This window comes from Pezoporus occidentalis, unplaced genomic scaffold (assembly GCF_034315485.1).
Source record: "Pezoporus occidentalis ecotype Australia unplaced genomic scaffold, CSIRO_AGI_Poc_V1 ctg254, whole genome shotgun sequence".
NCBI lineage: Eukaryota > Metazoa > Chordata > Aves > Psittaciformes > Psittacidae > Pezoporus > Pezoporus occidentalis.
Window position 1 is genome coordinate 371710 of NW_026914437.1, and position 25894 is coordinate 397603.

At 40.0% G+C, this 25894-nt stretch overlaps 1 protein-coding gene across 5 annotated transcripts in view; it reads right to left on the reverse strand.

Moving 5' to 3' along the window:
- Positions 1-3861: 3861 nt before the first annotated feature.
- SPAG9 (sperm associated antigen 9) overlaps positions 3862-25894 on the reverse strand; it is a 63735-nt gene continuing 41702 nt past the window's right edge. For 2 of the 5 annotated variants that reach the window (XM_062623564.1, XM_062623566.1), the window contains 19 exons: positions 25558-25688; positions 23942-23998; positions 22912-23085; positions 22095-22224; positions 21768-21860; positions 21331-21498; positions 20385-20556; positions 19449-19676; positions 18535-18727; positions 17588-17710; positions 16969-17049; positions 16413-16480; positions 15329-15477; positions 14028-14199; positions 12942-13055; positions 11166-11204; positions 10125-10301; positions 9211-9351; positions 3862-7576 (listed from right to left, as the gene is read on the reverse strand). In XM_062623564.1, coding sequence (XP_062479548.1) covers positions 7461-7576; positions 9211-9351; positions 10125-10301; positions 11166-11204; positions 12942-13055; positions 14028-14199; positions 15329-15477; positions 16413-16480; positions 16969-17049; positions 17588-17710; positions 18535-18727; positions 19449-19676; positions 20385-20556; positions 21331-21498; positions 21768-21860; positions 22095-22224; positions 22912-23085; positions 23942-23998; positions 25558-25688 — 2526 coding nt within the window. In that variant the 3' untranslated portion in view covers positions 3862-7460. Of the gene's footprint in view, positions 7577-9210; positions 9352-10124; positions 10302-11165; positions 11205-12941; positions 13056-14027; positions 15478-16412; positions 16481-16968; positions 17050-17587; positions 17711-18534; positions 18728-19448; positions 19677-20384; positions 20557-21330; positions 21499-21767; positions 21861-22094; positions 22225-22911; positions 23086-23941; positions 23999-25557; positions 25689-25894 lie in introns of those variants that run through there. The other 3 variants (XR_009965787.1, XR_009965786.1, XM_062623565.1) reach the window with 2 other exon arrangements.

A 25894-nucleotide genomic window follows, 5' to 3' on the forward strand; every position in this document is an offset into this window, starting at 1 on the left:
ATGCAATTTCCCACCTCAAACATCCCCAGATCTGGCCTGTGTTGTGGTTAGGGTTTAATACAGACAGTTTAGTGGCGGCCTTGGCAGTGCAGGGGTAACGGTTGGACACTTGATCTCAAAGGTCTTTTCCAACCCTGTTATTTCTATGATTCTAGGAATAGGTAAAGCAAAAGCCATGCATGCAAGCAAAGCAAAACAATGAATTCATTCAGCACTTCCCATGGTGTTCAGCCATCTCCAGGAGAGCAGGGCTCCATCAGGCGTAATGGTTGTGTGGTAAGACAGATGCCATCACCCCAAACATCCTCCCCCTTCCTTCTTCTTGCCCCGGCTTTCTATGCTGAGCATGATGCTATGTGGCATGCAATATCCTTTGGGTCAGTTGGGGTCAGCTCTCCTGGTCCCCTCCTGACATCTTGTGCAGTCCCAGCCTCTTCATTGCCAGAGGAGAATAAGAAGCAGCAAAGGCCTTGAATGTGCAAGCACTGCTCAGCAGAAACAGAACATCCCTGCATTATCAGCACCATTTTCAGCACAAATCCATAACATCACCCCATCCAGATACTGTGAAGAAAATTAACTGGACCCCAGCCAGAACCAATACACCTCAAAGACTGAAACTCCTCGCACGTGGCCACGTGCTCCTCATCCCCACAGACATCTCTCTGCCATCCCAGGGAGCAAATCCCAAATGCCCCACACGAGCAGGGACAGAGCCGTGCGTGGCAGCCACATCCCTGCAGCAGCATCCACATCCCTGCAGCAGCATCCACCTGATGCCTGAACAAACAGAACTGGTGGAAGAAATGTAAAGCTTTATCTCATTCTCAGTGTTTACCACATCCAGAGAAGTATCCAGAGGCATTCCCGCTGCCTTCACAAACCAATGTGCTCTCCAATTTCCTGCTGAGATGCAGGCAGCTGCACCATTTCCCATCAATCCACTTGTTTCCACAAGGTACAAGCGGAGTTTTCAAGCCCAAAAGCGTAGCAGGGTGTGGGGTGACCTATGGATCTACCGTGTTCTTGCTCTTTCCAGCAGGCATTTGCTGTCAGCCACTATCAGACAGGACAGCGGGATGCATGGTCTGACCCAGTACAGCATTTACCAGCATCTTTCCCCCTTAAACACAAAGCAAGCATCAGCCTCATCTTATGTTAACAGGAGACCTCAAGAACTAGGCCTGCAAACCAGGCTATGAGACAGTGACAATGGCACCAGACTTGGGACCTGGCTGGTGGCAGCTCCATCCCCACCAGCAGAGAGTGAGGGCAGGGCCAGCACTGCTGGGATGCAGCACTCCCCATGTCCCCACATGCAGAGAGGTGGAACTGAAAAGCAGATGTGAAGTCTGGGAAGGTTTCCAACTTACATGGTTTGGGTTTTCTTTTCTTTGCTCATTTAAGTTCCAGAGCTGAGAGCCAACAAAGCAGTGATGCTCTGTACAGGGGTGACAGCAGAACCTGCCTGCAGAGCCTAAAGTCCATTGGGGCTGGAAAGGTCCATGGGTACATGTGAGAAGCATCATCCCCTTCACTGCTACAGCCAGACCTGCTGCTGGCTTGTGGCTTTTCAACTGCAGTTCCGCAGGTAGGTATGAACGCAGCTGGGTCCATAACATCCCTCCTGCAAACTGGAGCTGGACTATCCTGAAGGCTAGAGGAAAACGGGAACTTGGATGCTGGGAGAAAGGCAGGGAGGAGAGGATACTCCAGCCCAAGTTTTCCCTCTAGGTCTCCGTGTTGCCTTTGAATTGTAAGAGCACCACCTTGTGTCTGAACACAGTGCACAAACCTGGGGCTTCCATCCTGCCTAAAAGCACAAGCAGATAACAAGCAGCAACCCACGCCACTTCTCATCAGCTCCCTTCCCACCACCAATTCAGTGTTTTGAAAAGCAAGAAGGCAATTCGCATCCTTGGGTTTGTCACTGCAAAAAAAGCTTTTCTAGTAGAAGCATGCAAAATCGGCCCTGCAGTGCCTATGGAGGCTGACAAGAAAGCTGGAGAGGGACTTTTTGTAAGGGCATCTGGTGATGGGAACAAAGGAAAAGAGTTTTTACCTGCCAGAGGGGAGACTGAGATGAGCTCTTAGGCAGAAGCTCTTCCCAGTGAGGGTGCTGAGGCGCTGCCACAGGGTGCCCAGAGAAGCTGTGGCTGCCCCATCCCTGGCAGTGTTCAAGGCCAGGTTGGACACAGGGGCTTGAAGCAAGCTGCTCTAGTGGAAGGGGTCCCTGCCTGCGGCAGGGGTTGGAACTGGGTGAGCTTTAAGGTCCCTTCCAACCCAAACCATTCTGGGGTTCTGAAGAGCGCAACAAGTCCCAAAGCCGTGCATGAACTGGGGTACAGCCCAAGGCCAAAAGGCCCCTCTCAAAGCTTGATTTACAGCAGAATTAAGGGGCACTTGTGCTTTAGGAGATCATAATGTTAAATAATCTTTACAAGCTGCATTGCTCAGGCAGCTTTCAAACAGACGACAGCATACTGAAAATAGGGGGTGATGGTAAAAAGAATCTCAGTTTGGTTTGTCATTGCAGAAAAAGGGAAATTCTGATTCTAAGTCTGAGGTTCAAGTTCCAGCAAAACACATCCACATTTAAACCTTTTCACTTCCTGTATGCTTATTAACATTTTACATATTCCAAATTGAGATCGATATAACTGAGAGAACTTTCTAAAGATCTGTTACAGAAACTGCAGTCACTTTCCCTGTTATCACCACGTTCACTGCAGAAGGACATGGGTATTTATAATGGCCTCAAACTTCAGCCTCCAGCTATCCTTTGTAACACCTTAGCCTAGTTCACAATTCCATTAACTTACCCACAGACCTGAGGGGCTGCCAGAAGAGCTTAAACATCCCCAGAGTGAAGATGGATGCTGCTTCCTCTCATTTCATACACACACATGCCGCAATGATGTGACACGCGATGTGAACGGATACATCCAGAGAATGAACACTGCCAGGAGGGAACTTTGTCAGCTCAGCTGTTCTGGAGAGGCAAAAATCTTGTGAGAAAACTCAAGTAAATGAGCAAAAAGATACTGTTTTAATCACTAAGATGGTTCCACTTCAAGTTTGTGCAGCTCTGGTAACAGGACACTTTATGTTTTCTGAACCAATTCCTACATTTGCACCTGCAAGTATTAAGTATTTGCATCCTACAGATATTCAAAAGCAACAAAAGGACTTTACATGGGCCCTTCACTACTGTTGGAGAGGAACAACAGCAACATCTGCTTGCACAGGGACCAGACAGCACTGTGCCCAAGCACACCAAGGTCCCCCCACTCCATTATACCCAAGGTTAACAAAGTATTTCCAGCAGCACAGCCACTTGTCACATACCGATCAGGGACAAATGTGGATAGAAAGAGGCAGATGAGCCACGAAAAACTTAAACCCTGGCTCTAGCCAAGTGTCCTGTTTCTGCAGTGGGAATGAGTCTCCTGTCACCGAGTCCTCATTCTTCTGCCTTATAAACAGGCTGCTTCCTTTGCTCCAGAGTACGGAGCCACCGTGTGTGTGAGCTTAGGTGGATCTTTGGTAAGGTGCTAAGAAAACTTGACCACCGGATTCCAGGACCAGGACCAGAGCTGCAGTTAGGCAGATCTCATCTAGATTCCTACCCCATCAATGCAGGGCATCACTCAGTGAACAAAGATGTTCTTCAGCATTTTGACTTGGGTCCAGGAGGAGACAGCAGGGTTCCACTAGGTGTGGGCTGACTCAGATACATTGCTGCCTCTATTTACAATGGCAGCATTTGGCTGCTAGTGTAAAATACCCCATGATTATGCCTTCTGGTAGCATCAAAAACCTTCAAATGTAACAGATTACAAAGAACACACCAATCCGATGCATGTTTCATATACATATTTATATATATTTCATGTACAAAGTTACATTCTGAACCCCATGGATTCAATAATAGAAATAAATACTGCAATAACTACACTGCTATATGAGCTTTTCTGCTCACAGAAAAGAAGCCTCAAGTTTTAACAGACAGCAAGTTTAACGCTGTAGTATCCATCTCAGATTACAGAGGCAAGTAAAATTCAGCGTAAAGTGTCCCAACAGACAAAACTTCCAAAAATTACAGACCATAAAATGTTTTTTAAAATATATGCTTAAAAGATTGAGAAATGTGCATCAACAGAAATTAATAAAGGAAACTTAATTTTGTTAGAGGGCGGGAGAGACATTAAGTGTATAGAAAAATGCTCTGAGGTGCAACATGGGTGGTTACAATATGGCATAACCCTGTTAGAAAAAGAATCCCCCCCCATTTCATTTCCCTAAAGAACTGGATTTGAGTTTATCGTGTCTTGTTTTACAGAGCAGGGCCGTCACAAGACACTGCCTCAACAGGGCCACTTACAAGAGTGCTAAGTCAGGTTTAATCCTTTGGTAACTTTTATAATACTCACATGGAAATAAATATTCAGTTACACAGCATTTTAAAAGACACACGTTCTTTAGAACAGTTAGTATAATAAAACAGGTTTAACATTTGTTTGTTACTAAGGCAGCCTATGATAAAGTGTCTACACTCTGTCAGCTCTATCTGATCCAACGCAGGAAGACCTTTACAAGAAATGGACAATGCAGCAGCTTATACAACGCATTTCACCTTTACCATGCAAACACCCTTACCCAGGCAAGTAATGTGCTGCATATTTTGTGCTCGAAATGTTCCCAAACTATTCACAAGCTGTAGCTATCAAGAGATTAGCTCCTATTTATATGATGCTTTAATCACATGAGTGTATGCATAAACACATTCTTGAGACGGATTTGTAGGAGTGTATTGTCATCTCGATGCCCAGGGTTTTGCGTGCTTTTTTCACCATTCAAAGCCATCTGAAGGAGGGTTTAGAAATCCCAGTGCACTGTGACAACAATAGGGACCCATTTAATCTACTGTACCTTAGGACAGGGGATAAAGTTTTCAAATGAGGAATACAGAGAAGTGCACGTGCCTGTTATCTACACCCACAGCGGTACATCGTTATCCTACTGTGTTCTTTAAAACCCTTCCACTTTTGGACAGAAACAATCATTCTCTGAAATATTTGCAGGAGTCGGCCCACTGAGGTGACTGAAACGGCACGGTGGACCAGATACATTTGGCAAAAGACCAGGTACACACTTGCCAGACTGAACTGCTCTGTTTGATACAGCAGGAAAGCCGCGCCGAGAAAACAGCTCATCACCAATGACACATAAAATGCTACACAAGAACCAAGGAATTGTGCGCTTTGTTTTTCTGAGAACATGAGAATGTGACAATCAACCAGTGAGCAGAAGCTTTGGAGACTGTGCCTCCCAAAGAGGAAACAAAACCATTACAGGAAATGGCAGGAGAAGCAATGGAACTGCACCACTCACAGTGAAGATTCTGCACAACAGTGAAAGTTCAGACAGCATTTTGCTTTGACATCCAATTTTGTAAGTTAACTGAGATGGGCTTCAGGCTCAGCATACATGTCTATGTAAGCTTTAAATAGGTCCAAGAGTGTTTATTCAGGTTACTTTCTGTATTTGTATGATTTTGAAAAGCTCCCAGACTTCATATTTAAGCCAAAGTACTTGAAGAGTGACGTTAAAGATGAATTTGGAAAGCAAATTACGAACAACATGCTCTCATCACTTTTGGCATTCTGAAGAGAAAAATACTACCAAGATATTAGATATCTTTAATAAGGATTCTTTTACTACATAGTTCATGTCCTAAATACATATTTACGAGAGAACAGCTGTGTACAAAATATGTTGCTTAAAAAGTATTTATACATATAAATCTAACCAATAGACCTGAATGGAGGCTTTCTGGTTTATCAGCTATGATATGCATTTGAAAAAGCTGCCTAAATATATATTTACACAATAGACCTCAGCTAAATGTGTTCATTTAAAAAATTAAGAAAATATATAAACACATGTTTGCCTGATAGACCAGAACTGCTCCTATTGCATAAAAATCTTTAGGCAGTTTTATAAAAGTGTTTCTATATTTACTCCTCTGAAACTGTTCAGTTCTCTCCCATCATCAAGTCACTCCCTTTCTCTGCTAATCTGAACAGTCCCAGCCTTTTTTGGGGGGCAAATGCCAGATGTTTGTTAAAACCCCTCAAAACTTTGACTTTCCAGAGACTAAATGAAAGCACAAATCTGGGATTAAAAGCATTCTGAAGTACAGAAATCATGAAGTGTTTAACTTAGGGCTGATGCTGAGTGTAAGAAATTCAAAGTAAAAGGAAGACAGTCTTCAACTCACACTTATGGTTCAAAAAAATAGATGGTGAGTAGACAGAATGTCAGCCTAATATTAGAGTCTCCAGACTTCCATCAATTTACTCAAAGTTAGTGTTACCTGCTAACATTGTTGCTTCATTTTTTTTTTCTTTTTTTATTAATTGGGATATGCAACTACCAAAAAAATACATTTTCTACCTAATTTTCTGGCACTAAAGCTCCTTTACAATCTCACTTGGGCAGAACGCATTTTTCCTCTACACCCTCAGTCTTTTCTCATGCTCTAATTGAGGTCTCTAACCTTCACACATGTAGTGCCTCATGAGTTTGACCAGCTAGGCAGAGAAGATCATTCTAGTGCTTAGGACAGAAGGAATTAAGACAAGAAAAGAACAAAACATATCCCCTGGTCAATAATTTTACAGTTACTTCCAAATTTAAATCATCCTAAGAATACCCTTTGCAAACCGAATAGTTCCACGTCAGGGAGATGGAAAAATGCTATGCTCAGAAATTGCTCATCGAGGGCAGCAGTTCTCAAACTTTAGAGGTTCAATAGTGAACACACATGATTTTATTTAAATATTGTCATCTTAATTCCTATACAATCTCTTCTTCCCCCCAGAAATTCTGATGGATGGAACAAATTAAACCGTTTACACTATGTAAAAGCAAGAATTGCCAAGTTTGGAAACAAAAGCGGAAATTTACAGTTTGCTTTAGCCCTCACTGAGTATTTGGATGAGTCTTAATAATCCATCTTATAATTTGTCCATTTTCTTAATACTCTGGGAATAACTTTGCTGTTTTACTCTCAATGCATTATACAGTGAACTGAAGCTCAGTTGTAATAAAGCTGAACTCAAGTGAGACTACCCAAGAAGTGAGCTACATTAGATTGCTGTGGTACAGTAAAACTAATGTCTCAGTTGCTTACTATGGTGTGCACACCAGTTTTGAGAAAGATCTGATTTCATTATACTCTTCCATGTAACATGGGTGCAGTAAAACAGCACAAGCTAATTCCTGTATAGTTAAAGGTATGACAGATTTGCAATATAAAGTTAAACAGCAAAGAAACGCTTCAACATCATGTAGTGAAACAGGTTTCACAAAATAAAAAACATGCAGAAGCTTTTTTTTTTTTTGCCTTTTTTCTCATGTTTTTTTAAGGTCTCCAGCTGCATCCTACAGGCTCCTCACTCACTGCCACACATTACTTGCCACACTATCAAGTGACTCCTCTCAGCTTTGGCTACAGAAGGTTCAAGTTGTAGAGCTTCTCCAAGGAGTTCAGATTCGCCACCTTCATCACCTGAAAAACAACAGCTTTGATTCAGGCTGACAATAAAGAATAGTATTAACACCAACTGAAACGAGACAAGTAGCATCTAGATTTACAGGAAATACACTAAAAGACAGCAGTTGCCATATGCTTATATAAAATCAGATTCAAGATTGTGACTATATACATTACAGATGGCAAGTCTGTTGCATAATTATTTCAGAGCCAAGTATTCCGATGGTCATATTCTTCAATTCCAGCTCCCCAAATTAACTGCAGTTCTGCCAGTACCCATATTCTACACACTTCACCTTTCCCCTTCCTTCCACTTGTTCACAGCTTGTCACAGCTCTGCACACACTGGCACAAGACAGCCCTAAGCCTATTCTCCATTACTGCTCTTCAAAAGAGAAAAGCAGTTCTGTAACTGCATCTAAACTCTTGGTGATACGAGCTGACTTGGATCAAGGTGACAGACTAGCCACTGAACAGAACTGCACCTAGACAGTAATAACACAGAGGCAGTCTTGTGATACAGCAGAATATCAGTTTAATCAGATGAAATTGGAACCAACCTACAACTTCAGGAAGGTTTCAAGTCACAGCTTGGCTGGTTTTCTGGTTAGGCTACTTTGGAGGACTGAGGAATCTAAACACAGAATAGCCTTAACTTGCTCAAGCCATTGCTGCAATAATGTGATAATGGCTGAGATAATGCAGCTCTAGCATTGACACATTCATAGGTTTGTATCATGCCACAAGGACAGCACAATGCCCATCTGGTATGTGGCCATACCAGCTTGCTTGGAACAAGTGCAGAGGTATTAGTACTCACTAGAGTGTGGCACAGAATTGCTCAAGCCCTGCCTCCCATGTAATTCCAGCAGGGTTACCAGCAGGAACTTGTTTATCACTGAGCAGTGGGGTGACAGAATCTGGGCTGGCCTTCATGGGCTGTTCTTTGTTGTGGTTTTTGTGGGGGTTTTTGCCATTTGGTTGTTTTTGAAAAGCACAAAGCACTCTAGACAGATTTAGGCAAAGGGTCAAACCCAGGAGTAGTGACTCCTTTTTACACCCTTTTTGTAAGGTCTCCAGCTGCAGATTCTAAGCACAGAACCACAACCACTCGTACTTTATTTCCCCAAAAGCTTCAATTAAAACAAAGTACAAACAAACATTTAAACAAGAAATCTTCTATGGGCTAGAGCATGCCACAGTGCTGGTCAAGAAAAGCAGTGATCAGAATCAGAAGGGCATGAGAAGGTATGTGAACTTTTTCCCTTTTCACTCAAAACCGAGTAAATTTTAGCTCGAGTGTCTTTCACGTAACACTTGACTTTATCATCAGTAACCAAGGGACATGTATTCCAGCAGTTTGAGAGAGAAGAACGAAAGCATAAACTGTAAGGTGGTGCATGACTCCAAACCAGTTTCAAATAAGCCTTTTTCCACAGTCATCTCAGAGGTCATGGTTTCCTGGGAGGAGGAAAAGCTGAAGGTGTGTGTGTGAGAATAAAAATACTTCTACCCTTATGCTTGCTTAGTAAAGACCATATACTGACCGGCCACACAAATGCACCCTGCAATCACAATGCAAGCTATTATCTGGTTAATGACCTTGCAGTATGAAGAGGTTATAACTAACTTAAGTTCAGTTTTCTTACCCATTCTGAAGTCAATGTATCCTTCTCCACCACTTATCACCAACATTGATTTTAAGGGACTCTGGTTGAAGGACTCTTGGGCCGCTTTATCAGCTGCTAGCTCTGTTCCACCACTACTACTTTGTGGGCAAACAACCTGACCTGGATTAAAAAGAGAATATATTTTTATGTCACATCCTGCAGAATACCACCGCTTCCATTTGGTCACTAGATGACATAATACCTAACGATACACTTAACTTTGGAGTCTAGTATCAATTCAGCAAGGGACAGAGCTTTGCTCTGATTTCATCTCTCTGAAGAGATGAAGAATCTGTTCAGGTCAGTTCAATGGAAATCAAAGAATAAAAAGCCTCCTGATATTTTTCACAGCCCAGGCATGCAGATCTAGAGAATGACATTAAAACAGACTTAAAGCCTTTCAGACACACAACTGAAATGATTCAATGCATGCCAGCCCATCAGGCAAACTTCTGTCATTGACTTGCAGCACACAAGGTGCACAGAAGAGCCGAGAGGGCATTCGAACAGCACTGCACCTTCTAGGCAACTCTTTGCTTTTTCAACTGATAGTCCTTCCCCTGGGGGCTACTCCCTCAGTAGCTCATCCTTCCTGCATGGTATCAGCCTCTTAAATTGGACATTAATTAGAAGTTGACTGCCTTCTTAATAGGTAAGTGCTCACTTATCATAGTACCTTTTGCCCAGATGGAAGCAAAGCACTTCTTTCTTTGTGACCAAACCCTTTTCCTCCCATTAAACAATGGGAGTCAGACAGGTCTTGCAAATAAAAGATAAATTGTTTCTGACTGCATGATTTCATACACTTGCTATCTTTGCCTAAACACTACATTTAACTAAGCAAATGAGGATGAAAAAGAAACTGCACTGAAGGAATGGTAATAAAACCTCACCAGGTACTGCCACAAAGAATTTAACAGCATCACGGTGCCCGTGGAAGCAAAGCTGTGCATGTGCCATTGAACAATATGGTATGAATGTTCCTGGAGTCACTTTGTCACTGTTTTCATCGCCATATACACGTATTACACTCCCAGGACGGTTTCCGGAGCCTGCTGCTGCCTTATTAGCTGTAAAAGAAGTGGTTTTGAGTTGAAAATACAAATTACAGAACTGACTATTTGTTAAGAAACCTTATGGTACCATCTAAAAGCTAAAGCCAACTTAGGTAAAAATGAAACAGGAGGGCAGCAATGCCAATTCAAGACAGAGCTGGAAAGAAAAAAGATTGCATGCTTCGTTATTTTAAGTACATCAGAAAATGGAGCAGGATACTTATTAGTCTAGCATAAACACCAGATTTCAATACCCTACTTTTGGAAGGAAATAATTTGTGGAAGGACTGTATCTTTCATGGAAAAATAAGTACCACTAATGTGTTTCTGTAAGAGCAAATTCAATGTACTTAAGCATATAATTAAAGACAGTTTCATTCCAACTAATCATAGGGTACCCCCTTGCCAGTATAAAGTCTCTAAATATAGCCACCTGTGGGCATGAAGGAGCTACCCTATTATCATTCTACATCTACTTTTTAACCAGAAAGTTTTAAAATCCATTAAAACAGAAGTACTCATGCTAGACATACAAGCCATCTCCATTCCAAAGACTATCAGAGTAGTGAAAGAAACAGTGATTTGTAACAAGACAGTAAATGATGTGGATTAATGACAAAGTTATAAAGGTATGGTATCACATTGGCTGGAAGAAAAACAAAGTCTGGATGAAAGTTCAGCTGCAACACAGGATGATATGCTAAACTGCTGAGCAGATTGGTGGCCATTTAGCAAACATAAAACTGCTGCAATGCAGTAACTGCAAGTGGAAAAACATTTAGGAACATACAAAGGGTAAATCTATAAGGAGTGGGAAACAGCCTTGAAGTGGCTATTAGAAGCCTGAAAATAGATTTTTTGTTCAGGATCTGCACTTACCCCTCAGCCCCAGTAAACGTCCCTGGTGGAGGATTACAGCTAAAGTGAGAAAGGAGGAAAGGGGAAATGGATAGGTATGACAGTAGAGGAGAAGGATTAATGAGAACCCACCATTCATATTTTGGTTTTTGATAAGGTAGAGCTTAAAATTTTAGCTCCTAAAACCAGTAAATACCTAATTACAGATGATTCAATAAAAAGTCAAAGAACAGCATCTTGTCATAGAGTTTCAGTACAAAATGAACAAAAGCACTGCCACTTGTATGTGCTTTGTCACCACAAAGTTCATTACTGATTATCAGCGTTTCCCCTTTCGCTCTTTCCTTGGCAGAAGGCTACCAAAGTGGTAAATAACAATTCATGTTTCCAAGTGCCTTTTGAAACATCACCTGCAGATCTCGAAGATGCCCTGCTACTGAGACCCAGGGAACTAAAATACATGACTGCTGATTTGAGGACGTGACTGCTTTTGACAACCATGACTATTTGCAACAAAGGTTCTCAAACCCACTCTCAGGCTATCCCCAACGAGTTGTTCTGATTCATGAACAACCAACAAAACTGAAATTAAAGTGAACAGCTTTAATAGGGTTGATTTCATATTCACTACCATGCTAAAAGCAAACTCCTCTGGAAACACTGAATTAAGCTTGATGCAAATTAAGAGCTCTAATTTTTGAAAGCATGATTTAAAGTAATTCAAATTCATGATAGAAAAGTCTGCCCTTAATATATTCATGCAATGCAAAAAAAGACATTTACTGAATGGATGGACAATGTAATGGAACAGTGTGAGAAACAACGCATGTATGTGCTGTTCAACAAAGCAGATACACCATGAAGAGTTTTTCCTATTAAATTACACTAAAATGACACCTGTCAGACTGTACTTTCTATATAGCAACAGTACAACCAGGACTATCAAACGTCTGCATTTTACTTTTTGAAACTTCTGTCCATGTGTTTTAACATTACTCTCAGGCACAAGCACTGGGGTTTTTGTTTTAAATGCAATCAAATTACACACAGATTCTTCCCAAACTTTACCTATTTAAGGTTTATTTTGCCCTTGAACTAGACTGTTTCCTTCTTCCAAGGCTCAACTGTCCATGTTCGAATGCTCCATCTCCCACCCCCAAGTAGTTTCAGGCTATGACAAGAGTTTGGGGTCTGATACTAAGCAAATACCTGGATGTGCATCATTGGAATTTTACCTTGAAGTTCATGCCCTGTTTTAGAAGGTGTTTAGAACTCCTGTAACTTTGAATATATCCTTTAATGCAGTCAGTACTACTGCTGTTCCAGTCCTTTATACCAGCTTTGTGATGAACTCTCATGAACTAAAGCAAATGAAATTAGCAACACCACCAACTTGCTCTAATCAAACAAAAAACTATTTTGGTGACCACATGGTAATCAAAAATAACATTAATTAGAAAACTAAAGTAATCACTTACAAACAATAAACTTCTATAAACACTGCTAATGTCTGTAACAGCTCCAAAGCTTCAAAGTGACTCTTTCATTCAAGCTACAGCAACTCTGCTCAAATTGAAGTACAGGAGATTTTGGAGATGTGCTTTTTTCTCAGAGTAATTGTAACCACGTGCACAGATTAGCTGCTGAACAGCACACAGGCCCAATCTGTTACAAACCTGAAGGATTCAAACCTGGCAGTAAAGCTTTCTATCCATTAGCAAGCATCTGAATGGCGTTAAATATTCTCTTTGTGTCTACAACATATTGCACAGTGCTATTCATTTGTATTTTACTTACTTTCTGTTAATGGAATGGAGATGATGACACCATTTCCTGTTCCTACCCATAAACGATTACAAGACACCATAAGAGCTGTGATTCTCACAAATGAGAATCCCAGTTTACCAGTACCTAAAAACAAAAGATGCTTTTCATCAAAAATTATGAGCAAGAATAATTTTAGTTCCATAACAGAATCTTAACTCCAACTCCCAAACCACGCAGACAAGTAATTCCCTCCCACTTCAAACAGAAACAAGGTAGAGGAATATTTAAGTTGTAAAGATAGCCTAAAAGGCTACAGCAATTAAATTGTGAACCTACACAGAAGGAGACTAACACTAACTGTGAGAAAGCACAAATAATGCTCCATAATGCTGCAGAAGAAAATCTTTTGGGGCTTAAAGTACCAGGGTAGCTTTTCAAACAAAACAAAAGGTGAGTTTACAGGTGTAAGAGAATGGTTTCCCATCCATTAAAATTGATTTCTCATCCATTAGCACTATGAGGGAAGCAGAAGGCAGCTGAGCAGCTAAATGCAATGGCTCAGTAGTTACTTGTAAAGGATATCTCATGACCTTTATTTGTTGAGTTATGTAGGTGGTCAAACTGCTCTTACATGAACATTAATGGAAAAAAAAAAAATCTCAGAAAGATTATTAGCTTCAAGATCAATAAAAATTTGCCATTTTGCATTTGTGTTTTCTTGAAAAAGAGGCAGTTTTTCCAGGCAAGTAATGAATTCTTCCCACTCTTAAGATTTAAAATAAGGCATCAGTACAGTAAAAAAAGAGAAAGATTTTAGCATCTCTGTTGATGCCTGCCCAACCCAATCACCATTTTCCTCATTAGTTCTGAGCTTTTAAGGACACCTTAGATACCAGATAGGACCAGCTGGCTGTATCAGAAGATCCATCACCCTCATCATGCTTTAAAGACTGACTTAGGCTTCTACTTCCAGATTCAAATTGTCACAAAACAGGATTTGACTTCAATCCACCCTTCCCCTTAGTTTGCCATGAGAACCGTCTGATCCATAACAGGAAAAGAAAGCTCCAGACAGCAAGAGGTGTAAGAATACAACAGTTTTTCTTATCAACTTACCTAGCATTTTGCTTACATAAGGTTCAATGTCCACATCTTGTAGATGCTGATACGTGTGCGCATGATAGAGACGCAGGGTGGAGTCCAGACGAATAGACACCCATACCCCATCACCCACCCATGCCAGCTGTCTCACTTGGCTTTCTCTTCTTGGGTGTGCATCAAACGACTTCTATAAAAGATCAGAGTTTAAATTAGAAGATGAAACAAGAAAGAGTAAGAGACTTCTGTTACTCTCAGAACTAATACTGGCCATTTTCTTAAGTCAACTACGACCCTTTGATTTACAAGATCGCTAGCAGATAGCGTTAAGCTTAAGTTACAACTGCCATACAATGCTGATAAATTAATAGTAAAAAAATGCTGATACCCTTCCCTGGAGTGTGATCTCAAAGCCATAGTTTCCTACTAGGTCTTCATTTACATATCATATCCCAGCCTACTCTGGCTTCTGCCTCCATTTAACCTGGCACCTTTTTGTTATGAGGTCCTCCTGTCACAGCACACGATACATGTGCCCAAAAAGTAGTTTTCTTCCTAGTTCTGTTAAGCCTTGCTCTTGCATACAAACCCACCATGCAAAGTACACAAACAATTCCACTGTTGTATGCATTCCTTCACTTTGGTTTTCCCATATACATATATATGGTCTTCACAGAAACAGATTATCAGTTAGGCGCTTGATATTTTCAGAAGAGCTGAGCAGTCACTCTCAAATGGTCTGACCCACACGTCAGGCCAATTAACAAAACCTGAAGTGTTAATTCTGCTAATGGTTCAGAAACCTTACATCCTTTCTGTACTTGAGATGTCAGGTACACACACAACACTGCAGAAACACCAGCTTACACACCTTATATAAACAAACTATTCCATAACTGGAGGGAGAGTACACCCAAGATTAACACTTACAAACCTCTGAAGTATGCAAAGACAGATTATAGAGAAGGTTAGGGTGGGTGGAGAACATAATGAGGCATGCATGTAGAGAACAGGCTGGGAGCTACCCTTACAAACTCTGCACTAAGACACTTTCCAGGTCCTGGCCAGCTAGAAGGGGAGAACTACCTCCAACCCGCAAATTGGTTTCAATAAATGAGAACTGTCTCATCATGGCTTAAAGTTTTCCTAAACGATGAAAATATCTTAAGAAAATGTAATAGTCTTTCCCCAAGACAAATTTGTTTGGTTGCTTGTTTCTGTACTGATGACCAACCAACTGTTCTCTGGAGTCTGAGCTGTGGCATGTGATGGCATTAAAAATCTAACAACGAATTATTTTAAACACCGTTTTAACTTGCCTCTATTTTCATGGCCTTTGGTTGAACAACATAGATTTTGTTCCTGTACCCACACCACACTTTGTCATGTACCACTGTCATGCATCTTATTGAATGATGTGGCCGGCCGAGGTCTAAGAGGTGATAGTTCGTCAAATCCCACTGACCATCTTTAAAAACAGAAGGAAAAGTTAGAAACAAAACAAAGCACAGGTTCCTATGAGTTGAAAAATAACTTCAAAGTACAGGCAAATATCTTAACAGTCTTATTTTTTAAAAGCACTGTAATACTCTGGATATATCAACGCAAATTTATGGCTAGACTCCTCATTAAAAAACCCTAGTTAGACCAACATCCCAAATGCTACTTCGTTTTTAGTATAATAAGGTTGTACACTGACTCATGTTCAAAACACAACAAAACACTTTTAAAACCAGCAAATTACCTAGTGCTAAATGCTTTACTTGGACAGGCAGCAGCATACATTACAACAAGCAACTACCCACACAGCACTAGGCACTCGCTGCTTGACTGAACACAAATGTTGGCCAGTACATCAAGATTTTTTTAGAAGATGCTGTAAGATCTTAAGAAAGGCACCCAAAATCTCCTAAAAACATACTAAATTTGGTCATTCAACACCAAGCAAAATTCTTCTGTAGACTGAGCTAAGCCACAGATCATCACTGACATTCACTCAAGATCCTTGAAGTTTATAAACCACCGAGACTTTGAGTTCACAAAATTCTCACTGAAGGACTTGGCCACAGACAATTATTAACACCAATAACAAAACAGAAGACATGACTATTGAGCGTGACAAAAGCAGCAGAAGAGATGATGGCTTTATCAACAGGCTTTCCACTATTTAGCTCAGATAGATCCCATTCTCCTCAGAGTATGAAAGAATTCTAGGAATGCACCGCAACAGTGCAAAATGGTACCCAAAACTGCAACTAAAATACTTGGAAGATTTCTCAAGATTCCAACCTCTAAAAAAGGCCATTGGGGAATACATTTTCAAAACGTTGTTTCTAAATGGCACATTTCTTCCCTAAATGCTGTTCCAACCTCACTAGTTTCAATATCCAACAGAATGCTTACCAACTCCTCGGTGAAATATTGCTAGTGTTCCATCAGCTAGTGCAACTAATACTATTCCTTTTACATGTCTGGGAAAAAAAGGAGGCACAAGAATATACACTATTAGACTGCATTTCTCAAACTGCAAGTTCAAAGGCATAAACATTTTAGATTTCAGCATGCTTTTTATAGTGATGTTAGCCCTAGTGTTTTGATTTCTACAATATAGCTCAAGAGAAGGGACAGTAACAAGGCTTCAAAATCCAGTGCAGAAAGCTTAAAACACATCTAGCTACAATGCCTGAAGAAAACGCCAATAACAACCTACATCTGTTTTGAGCATACAACCACTAAGCATACCAAGTACACAGCTACAGATCATTTTGACCTATAGTACTTCCAACAGACAGAAGATTCCTCTTATTTTCCTTACTCCCCAAATGTTTTCTACTGCCCCTTGAAAAACATGCATGCATTTATGGCAACTGACATTCCCAATATCTAAGGAGGAAATATAAAACTAATTTGCAAATATTTTAACAAAGGTTGATTACGATTTACATCTTTCAGGACTTACACAATACTGAGAATAGAATCTTTAAGTTTAATGGCATGAACACATTTCCTCCAGTGCGCCACTGACGAATGAACATACAGGCTGCAAAGACAAATCAGGAGGGATTAAAAGCACTAGGAAGGGTCTACCAGACAGAAAAAAAAAGACAAGCAAAACCCCTATAACTGAATTCCACCAAAGGGAAAATAAGTTTTCATCTTCCACTAAAAAATACGTATAGACTGAAAGAAAAAGCTTCTAAGCAGCAGGATGGCTTTTTAGAGGCCTAAAACATAACTCCTTTGCAGATACAACTGCAGTAAAAAGGGCAGCATATCTTTCCCGTGTAACAACATACTGAACGCTACGGGATCATGAGACCTTAATTTCTTTGACTACAAAAAAACAAGCAAAACTTTTCTGCAGGTTCAAGTGTTATCCACCAAAAAGAGCTTGCTCATCACCTACAACACTCTGAATTTTGTAATTCCTAAATGTAGCAAAGTGCACAAAGTTTTGGCTTTCTTGAGGTCTTCTTACACTTAATCTTGACTCGAGACAGTTATCGGGCCTGCAGGCACAAGAAGCAAGTTTAAAACAGTTTTTCCAAATGAATTGAACAAGATGAGCATTTTCTTACCATCCGTTCTGTGCTCCAAGCCACATTGTCGGTAAAAGGCTACTCATCTTCTGTGCTTCTTCTCTCACAAGATCTTGCTCATTTGGCAAAACTGCAACATCTTTATATAACTCTGACTCAGTACTAAAAAAAAAAGCACAGTTAAAATACATTGAATAAAGTGCACAGATTACTCAGATTATAACCTTGACATTCAGTTCTTTGCTGTTAAGTTTCTACACTGACTTTTGAAGGACATAAGGCATTTTACAAAACCAGCAACTGAGCAGGAAAGTACAAGGACAAAGATGAAAGCCTCCATAACAATGAATTTCTTCCAGTTACTTATAAAACTTCCAGTTAATTATAAAAGTTTACTTATAAAAGGAAATTCAGGTTCCATTCACACTTGTCAATATTGTTATCCCTGGGGAATGGCAGAAGAGACACAGCAGAGGTACATGTTAAGATAAATAAGCTGTATGATATTTTTGTGTCTGAAGAGTGAAGATTGCTGAAGATCTGAAGTACTGATTGCTTTCAAACTACTCCACTCCTGTAACTACTCACAGATTGACTATTCTGAGAAAAGCAACACACATTTGAAGAACCAGTTGACTGGAAGTTATTTAGGTATCAAACAAAGAACTTAAACAGGCATCTCTGGTGCCATTCACATGAAGCCTGTGAGAGGACATGGTGATGAAGTGGTAGACACTCACTACTCCTTTGTGGAGGTATCAGTACTCAAGGGATACGAGTTCACAGACAAATGACTGTACACAGGTGACCCTTCCATGCAAGCAAAGTGTAGAGTGTCTTACACCAAGACTACTTATATAAACCTCAACATACTTAACATGGAAAAAAAAAACAGTAGTTATTTCATCCCTGCGTTATGTTCCTACAAACGTAGTATTTTTCTTTCTAAATACATTTTAAGAGGTATGAGGATTGAGACTGTGTACCTTGGCTGGTACACTGGAGATGCCTCTGTTGTATTCTGCACTCCCAGAGGATCTGTAAAGACATGCTCTGTGTAGACTCCAGTTTGTGCAATATCAGCTGTGTCTTCTGTCCCTGCATTGACTTCTGTTGCTTCTGTTGCCTCCTCTGCTGTTGGAATGCTCTCATCTACTGAATTACTTTCAGTTGCAGTATCTATGGAACAAAAAAGTTGAAAAGTTAACAGCTGTGAAATTGTTCTTATTTAAGTAAGCCAGAACTAAGTGAACAGCTGTAATAACCAGATGGTCACAATCCAGATTTTAGAGTTCATCTGAAAAAAAATCAGATTACAAACACCCAAACTTCAGTAGGTTACACTGTGTCAACAAGTGTCAAATGCATTAAGTATCAACCAGGGACTCATAGTACAGATTGCCCTTTAAGTGATTAACTAGAATAGCAGTGAACAAATCCAACAACCACATACCCATTAACAATCATATCGCCATACAGCTCTGAAGGGCATACAACAAAGTATTAATACCAGTAAAGCAAGCAGCTTCACTTAAATCTCTATTAAGACTTTATAAGATTGAAGGCATTCACATTCTCCCTAATATTTGTCAGCAAGATCTGCACTTCAAATACTGAATAACTTAAAAGCTCTTTTTAGACCAAGCACAAGTTAAGATTTCTCTGAAAAGTCTTTTACAGAAGGCATTTTGTACGCCCATTTAATGTCACCTCCACAAAGTGTTCAGCTACAATTAGGCAGTGCAAATACGTCAGACTTCCAAACCATTTCCTATATTTGGTATTTGTTTCATGTTATCACTGCTTACAGGAAGCAGTTACATTAAATACTTACACCATTAATCTTTCACTTACACCTCGTGGTGTTTGGCCATCCCTGGCACACGTAAGGTTTTCATACCTGACTGTTTATCTGTCATTGGTGAGGCACCATTTGCATCATGAGCTACAGGCGCCCCTGTAACACCCTCTGCAGTACAGCCAACCACTGTTATTCCTCCCAGCAAGCTATCCGTTTCTGCAGAGCTGTTGCTAGTCATGCTTCCACACAGAGAGGACTTGTCCACTTGACTGGGATCTGCTTCTTGAGACCCTTCTTCTCCTGCAGGATAGTCGGTTTCCCTTGCTCCTGAAAGAGATTAAACTCACACTTCTTGAAGGGATAAAGGCGACTCAATTTTCTATCTAGTCACAAACTAAGCTTCAAACTGAATGAACTCTCCAGCAACTGAGATTCAACACACAGATACCTATCTACGATCCTATTTTAACATGATTAGCAGACATTAAAGATGCTGACAAAGCTCACAAAGTAAAAGCATTATCTTCAATAAGCATAAGCCAAAACCCAAGAAATCCAAAAGCACAATCAGTTCTTCTCCAGAACTATAATATCCTCCTATTACACTACCCTCAGTACACTATCCACATACACTCTCAATGTAACAAGGATTCCCCCTATAGGAAGTTCCAAGATCTGCTCCTTATCTCCAAGAGGCTGAAGGTCTAAAAAGCCAACATTTTTCCTTTATGATGTGTCAACAAGTACCAAATGCATATTTCCATACAGCACTGGCACTATTGCACAATTTATAATATAGCAGACAAATTAGTCTTGGTCATTGACACCTCTCTACCTTTGAGTTAATTCAGGTCAGAAAGTAACCAAAGAGTGGAACAGGAGAAATCCAATAGTTTCCTCTACAACTAAACACTTTTTCTTGCTGTTGCAGTGACATTTTATTACACCAATTACCCCATCTTTGGTCCTTCATTGCATAAGAAAATCCAAATAAGACGCAGTTAAAGTAAGAGCTAAACCATCACAGGTCTTTACCTGGTACACTGGCAATACAAAGCACGTGAGAATTGCAAACAATGAAACTGTCCAGAATATTTCCTGGTTGATTAGCATCAATAATGATAACTTTTGTAGCAGAATGTGTGCTAGTACAGATCCAAACTAGACTGGACAATTCTTCCTGATGTTTCAGCTCCTTCTGCTGGTCCTGAAGGAGAATAAAGGCAAAACAGAAGTGAAAAACAACAGCAAGGGGGACAAGAATAGAACTATTACCTTTGGTTTTGTATGTTCTTGCATTACCAACTACTGAATTATACATAAATGTGATACGTTAAATATCTTTAATGCCATTGTAAAAACACATATAGGTACTTGTTCTCTACATATCTGGAATACAAGACCCCTTCATATTTTATGCTTGTGTAGAAAACTGTAGAAAATTATACTGCACAATTACACAATTAGACAAGTATAAAGCTACATAAGAACATAATTACATGCCAGCTACCATACCCAGTATCACCACAGATTAATGTGATGTCCCAGAGCACTTCCAAGTTAAGGTTTGTTTTTATGTCCTTAATATGAATTCCATTCATTGCTTCTTCATGAAAACATGAAGACTAACACATGCTTAAATAATGCCAGAGACGCCTAAAATCCCTTGTTTTAAATGGCAGTCAGAACATGAACAATTCTGTCACAAATGCCTTTTAAAGCTGGCAGGACTGGTATGAGAAGTGCGTAATTTTGATGCAAAATTGATTTGCTCCTCAGATTTGCCAGCAAGCTGGTACACAGGAAATAATCCCAGTATTTTTGTAGCTGGATTCAATAACCTAAACAACTTGGGGTGGTGACTACCCAAGAAAAATAAGCCTAATTGTAATAAGCCTGATTATCATATAACTGTAAATTAACATTTTGTAAAGATGTTTAACTATATAAACTATTCAACATGCCTTTCAGGTGACGTTACCTTGAGCTCTTGATCTAGTCTGTCTAAGCTACTTTGAGATCCTGTTTGCTGCTTGTTGCCATCTGCGTCCGTACCAGCCACATCATTGTAGAACACACTAGCACCAACCACAGACCCACCGTCTCGTGTCTTCCCTCCTGACAGGTTTACCCCTACAGCACACCACAGCTTGAAAGAAAAATAAATACTTCACTTACATGTTAAACTTCAAAAATGCTTATTAATGATTACTAATCACTATATATATGTAGTCCATTTTAAGGAATTCATTAACCTTGAAGTCATGTACATTTCTACTGAAGCTTAACTTACAATTCCCCTACGCTTTAGAAAGAAACATCTTTATTTAAAAAAAAGAAAACAACCGAGGCCAAAATAAGACTATTCAAATTACAGGGTATCTGAGTCTCTTTATCATCACTGTAAGTACACCCTACCTTCATAGAGGTATCCTTTTCATCTAAAGGTCTCAGGTAAACAGGTACAGGCAAGTTCTTCATCTTATTGTCACCCTGGCCACCATTTGCCACCTAGGGAAAAAAAGAAGAAACAGAAAGTTTCCTATTTTTCCTATTTTAAAAGAGTTTTACAATCTTTGGAATCAATTGATCAGACTTCATTAAACACAATTAAGAGCTTTGCACTGTGGTTTTTACTAGAAAGACTCTTTTAACCACAAAGCACAAGCTTTTAAACTATTCCCTGTTCAAATTTCACAAAACATGAAGTTGTTACCACTACATTTGAAAACATGAGCCTTATACCTGTTTGTACTTCTGAGGTAGACTCCAGCCAAATGCTTGCACTCTACCATCCTCTTTCTGAACATGTGCTTTCACTTGGCGATACTGCTCTCTCTTCTGCTCTCTGCGTGAGGCTAAACTGGCTTCAGTTCTAGGGAAGAATCATTATTAAAGAACCTATTATTTATGTTCTTTAAAATCTTTTGTTTAGTGGGAGTTGCTGTCAAACTCAATACAAGACCTCTGTGGAAGCACTGGGTTACCAAAGAGATCGCTAGTTTCTCACACATCACCTATAGAACACCAGGTTTCCTGTAAGCTATTTCTAAGAGACCTGTGAAAGACAGGCAAAACCAGAAAGTCTGTTATCAGCACCCTTAAAGACAATAAACTTGGGTCATGTACCTCCACTAGAAGCTTTAAAAGTTGTAAGCCAAAAGTATACATTGCCAAAAAAGAAGGACAGGAGGGAAAAATAATAGACACTTGCTAGCCTGACTCATGTTGTTCTATTTTTCCACTGAATTTAAAGTGAAAGTACCTGTACAGTTATTGCTCAGCTATACCACTTGCATATAAAAGTGTACCAAGTGCTGCATCCTGTGCCTAAATGCACTTTTATGAAAGGCAGTGATATTTGCCAAATAGAATACTACTGCCAGGCTCCCAAAGTTCTCATCCAGCAATGCCTTTCAGTCTGCACCATGTTAATTTCTTATGTATCAACACTCATTTCAGAACATTATACTTCACTTATCAGCATACTATTTATCTCAGAGGAATAAAAGAATAAATACTTGATAAAGCATATCTAGGATGATAAAAGCAAATGTCTTACTCTTCACTGAGGAATTCAAAGGCTTTAGATTTGTCACTGGGTAACTGAGATAAGGTGCTGCTTCTTTTCTTGACTGATGGAGTAATATGTGAGGTTGGAGCATTGTATTTTACATTGACAGGAGGTTCTGGTTTCTTAGCTGTATTGCTAGATGAACTGAAGAGCCTGCTAAAGCTAGAAGAAAACAAAGATGGAAATTAAGACTTGCAAGTTGCATCTAAATTTAACTATGCAGACAAAACACTGCATATGCTAGCCTGCTCAAGCCAGTTAAACTAAAACTGGAGCTCAACATAGCATCAGCCACCACACTCAGCAACACTCTCAAAGCATAGAAACTCATGTCAGTAAGAAAAATTCTCAAGGAATTCTTATCCCATTTGTCTATTGATTTAATGGGATCTTCATCTTGAATGAGCATCTACAGGGAACCAACAAAATTAGGATGTGAGCATCACATCTGGAAGACAGTTTTATGAAGCATATTAGTTCATGCACAGAGCACTTTAAAAACTCCATTTCCCAGGCTAAAAGAGAACAGTTATCAGCAAACCACTAAATCAAAAGCATTATTTGACAAGTTATTTTGTTGTGAATAACACTTCCATATGTAAAGAGCTTGAAGTTAGAATGGAGAGATTAAACAACCATTAAGCTGGACTTCATAGAAGGAAGCTGAAATAAATGCAATCCACACGAGCTATTCAGGTTTCTATTTTTCACCATTAAAAAGAATAATAATATAACAATCAGAACAAGAGTCCTGGTGCATATCAGGCTAGAATAAAAAAATACAGCACTTTGGCATTTAACTTCACAAAGTGCACAGCCATTCACTACATGATGCAGCTTACGATACATTTTGTCTTCAAGAACAGCCTTACCGAGCTGGCATGCTAGGTAACAAGAGGAGAAGAGTTAAGACATCTTCATCTGCCAAAAGATAATTAGCTAACATATAGAAATGTGCCAGCTAATTAGTGAGGGTCTTTTATTTGGTTTCGCCAGTGAGCTGCGTTTCAATACTTACAATTGCCAAATGCTTGATCTCTTCTTTTCTTGCATGGCTGGATTTTCTCTCGATGCTCTACAAGAAATGAATTCCAACTTTATTGAGTAAGCATTAATTAAAAAAAGGAAAGGAACAGTGTGTAACTCTTAAAAAAAAAAACAGGATAACACATCAAAAGTATCAAAGCCTGTTTCTTCCCATTGCCACTTCTTTTCTGATCAGAGCACAATACTGCAATTCTCACTAAGTGAACTGGAGTAACACAGGAAACATCATCCACATTTACTTGCATCAAACACACAACTGGCGAGTGCTTTTCAGACAGAAGAGACAAATTTGTGTAACACTTTGCAATGAAAACAGCTAGAAGAAAACAGCAAACCATTCTAAATTCCTCTGCCTCCTACTTCTTTAATATTTTAACCACTGCTTTTTATTTTAAAACCTCTTATTCTTCAACACATCAGTGAAAAAAATTACAAAGTGATTGCTCCTGAAGCCACAGACACAGTAACAGAGATAGGAGAGGATTTCTACAGCAGATAAAGACCTATAGAAAAGCAGGCCATGTCTGCTTGGGAATTCGTATTCTTCCTCTCAGACTCAAATGGCTCACAGGGATTGAGGACAATAGAAAAATCAAATGCCATTGTTCTGCCTGACAGCAGGCGGCACCAAATGACAGTGTTCCCTCTGGACATGTGGGAAGTGTCAAGAACGAGCTGGGCTGAGCTCCAAAGCAGAACACTTTTGCTTTGAAAATCATACCTTCCAGACAACTCAATATTCAGGATGCAAATTAGACCAAATGACCATCTTTATTGTTTTTATTTAATAAACCTTGCACACTTTTAAAGCTGTTTAAGGTAAGTCCTTACAAATGGATTACACTCAGTCTGAAGACTGTATGTTATTCCTGTTTAGACAACTGGGCCCACTGCTTTAAGATGTGTGCGCACACACACATCAATTTTTCCTGCCCACCAAATTAACCTTATTTACAATTACCAAGTTTTGTTCCAGAATACACATATTTCTTCAAGGGATGCTTACTGTACATCATACAAAGTAATGCATCTTCACTGAGGTCTCACCAAGAACCTATTTAGACAATTTTAAATTATATGCCCATAACTTAGATTCATAGAATAGTTAGGGTTGGAAAGAACCTTAAGATCATCTAGTTCCAGCCCCCTGCCATGGGCAGGGATGCCTCACACTAGATCGTGTTACCCAAGGCTCTGTCCAACCTGTCCTTGCGCACTGCCAGGGATGGAGCATTTACCACTTCTTTGGGCACCCTGTGCCAGTGTTTCACCACCCTCAAAGGAAAGAACTTCTTCCTTATACCTAACCTGAACTTCCCCTGTTTAAATTTAAACCGATCCCCCCTTGTCCTATCACTACAGTCCCTGAAGAGTCCCTCTCTGGCATCCTTGTAGGCCCCTTCAGGTACTGGAAGGCTGCTATGAGGTTTAAACTTACAACCAAAGTTGTTCATGGGCATGTGGGGATACAAGCAGAAGGGCAATTAAGGCCTCAAAACCCATTGACCAGATCACTCTGCAGCTAAAAAAAAAAAGTATAAATCAAAAGTCTGTAAAATCCAAGGAGCTCTAGGAAGAACCTTTTACCTTATCATCTCAGTCCATCGGACAGCTTCCTGAAGCTCCATCAACCTCTCCTTATACTGATTTCTTTCCATCAGAACACGGGCCATTTCAACACGAGTAAAACGCTTCCGCTGAGCAGTGGGGACATCACTCTGAACACACAAAAAAACAAACATAGGACAAACAAAGGAGCACAGTAGGGCCTTGCAGAGTCAGCCTCTGCTTTCCAATAAGAGTCAGTTTAGGGCACAACTCCAGATTCCAAATCATTTGGGGCTTTGTAAAACTGACTTGCTTTTACCTTCCTCTCCTCCCATCCTTTGTATGTAGCATAATCTGAATAAAAACAGCTCAACAT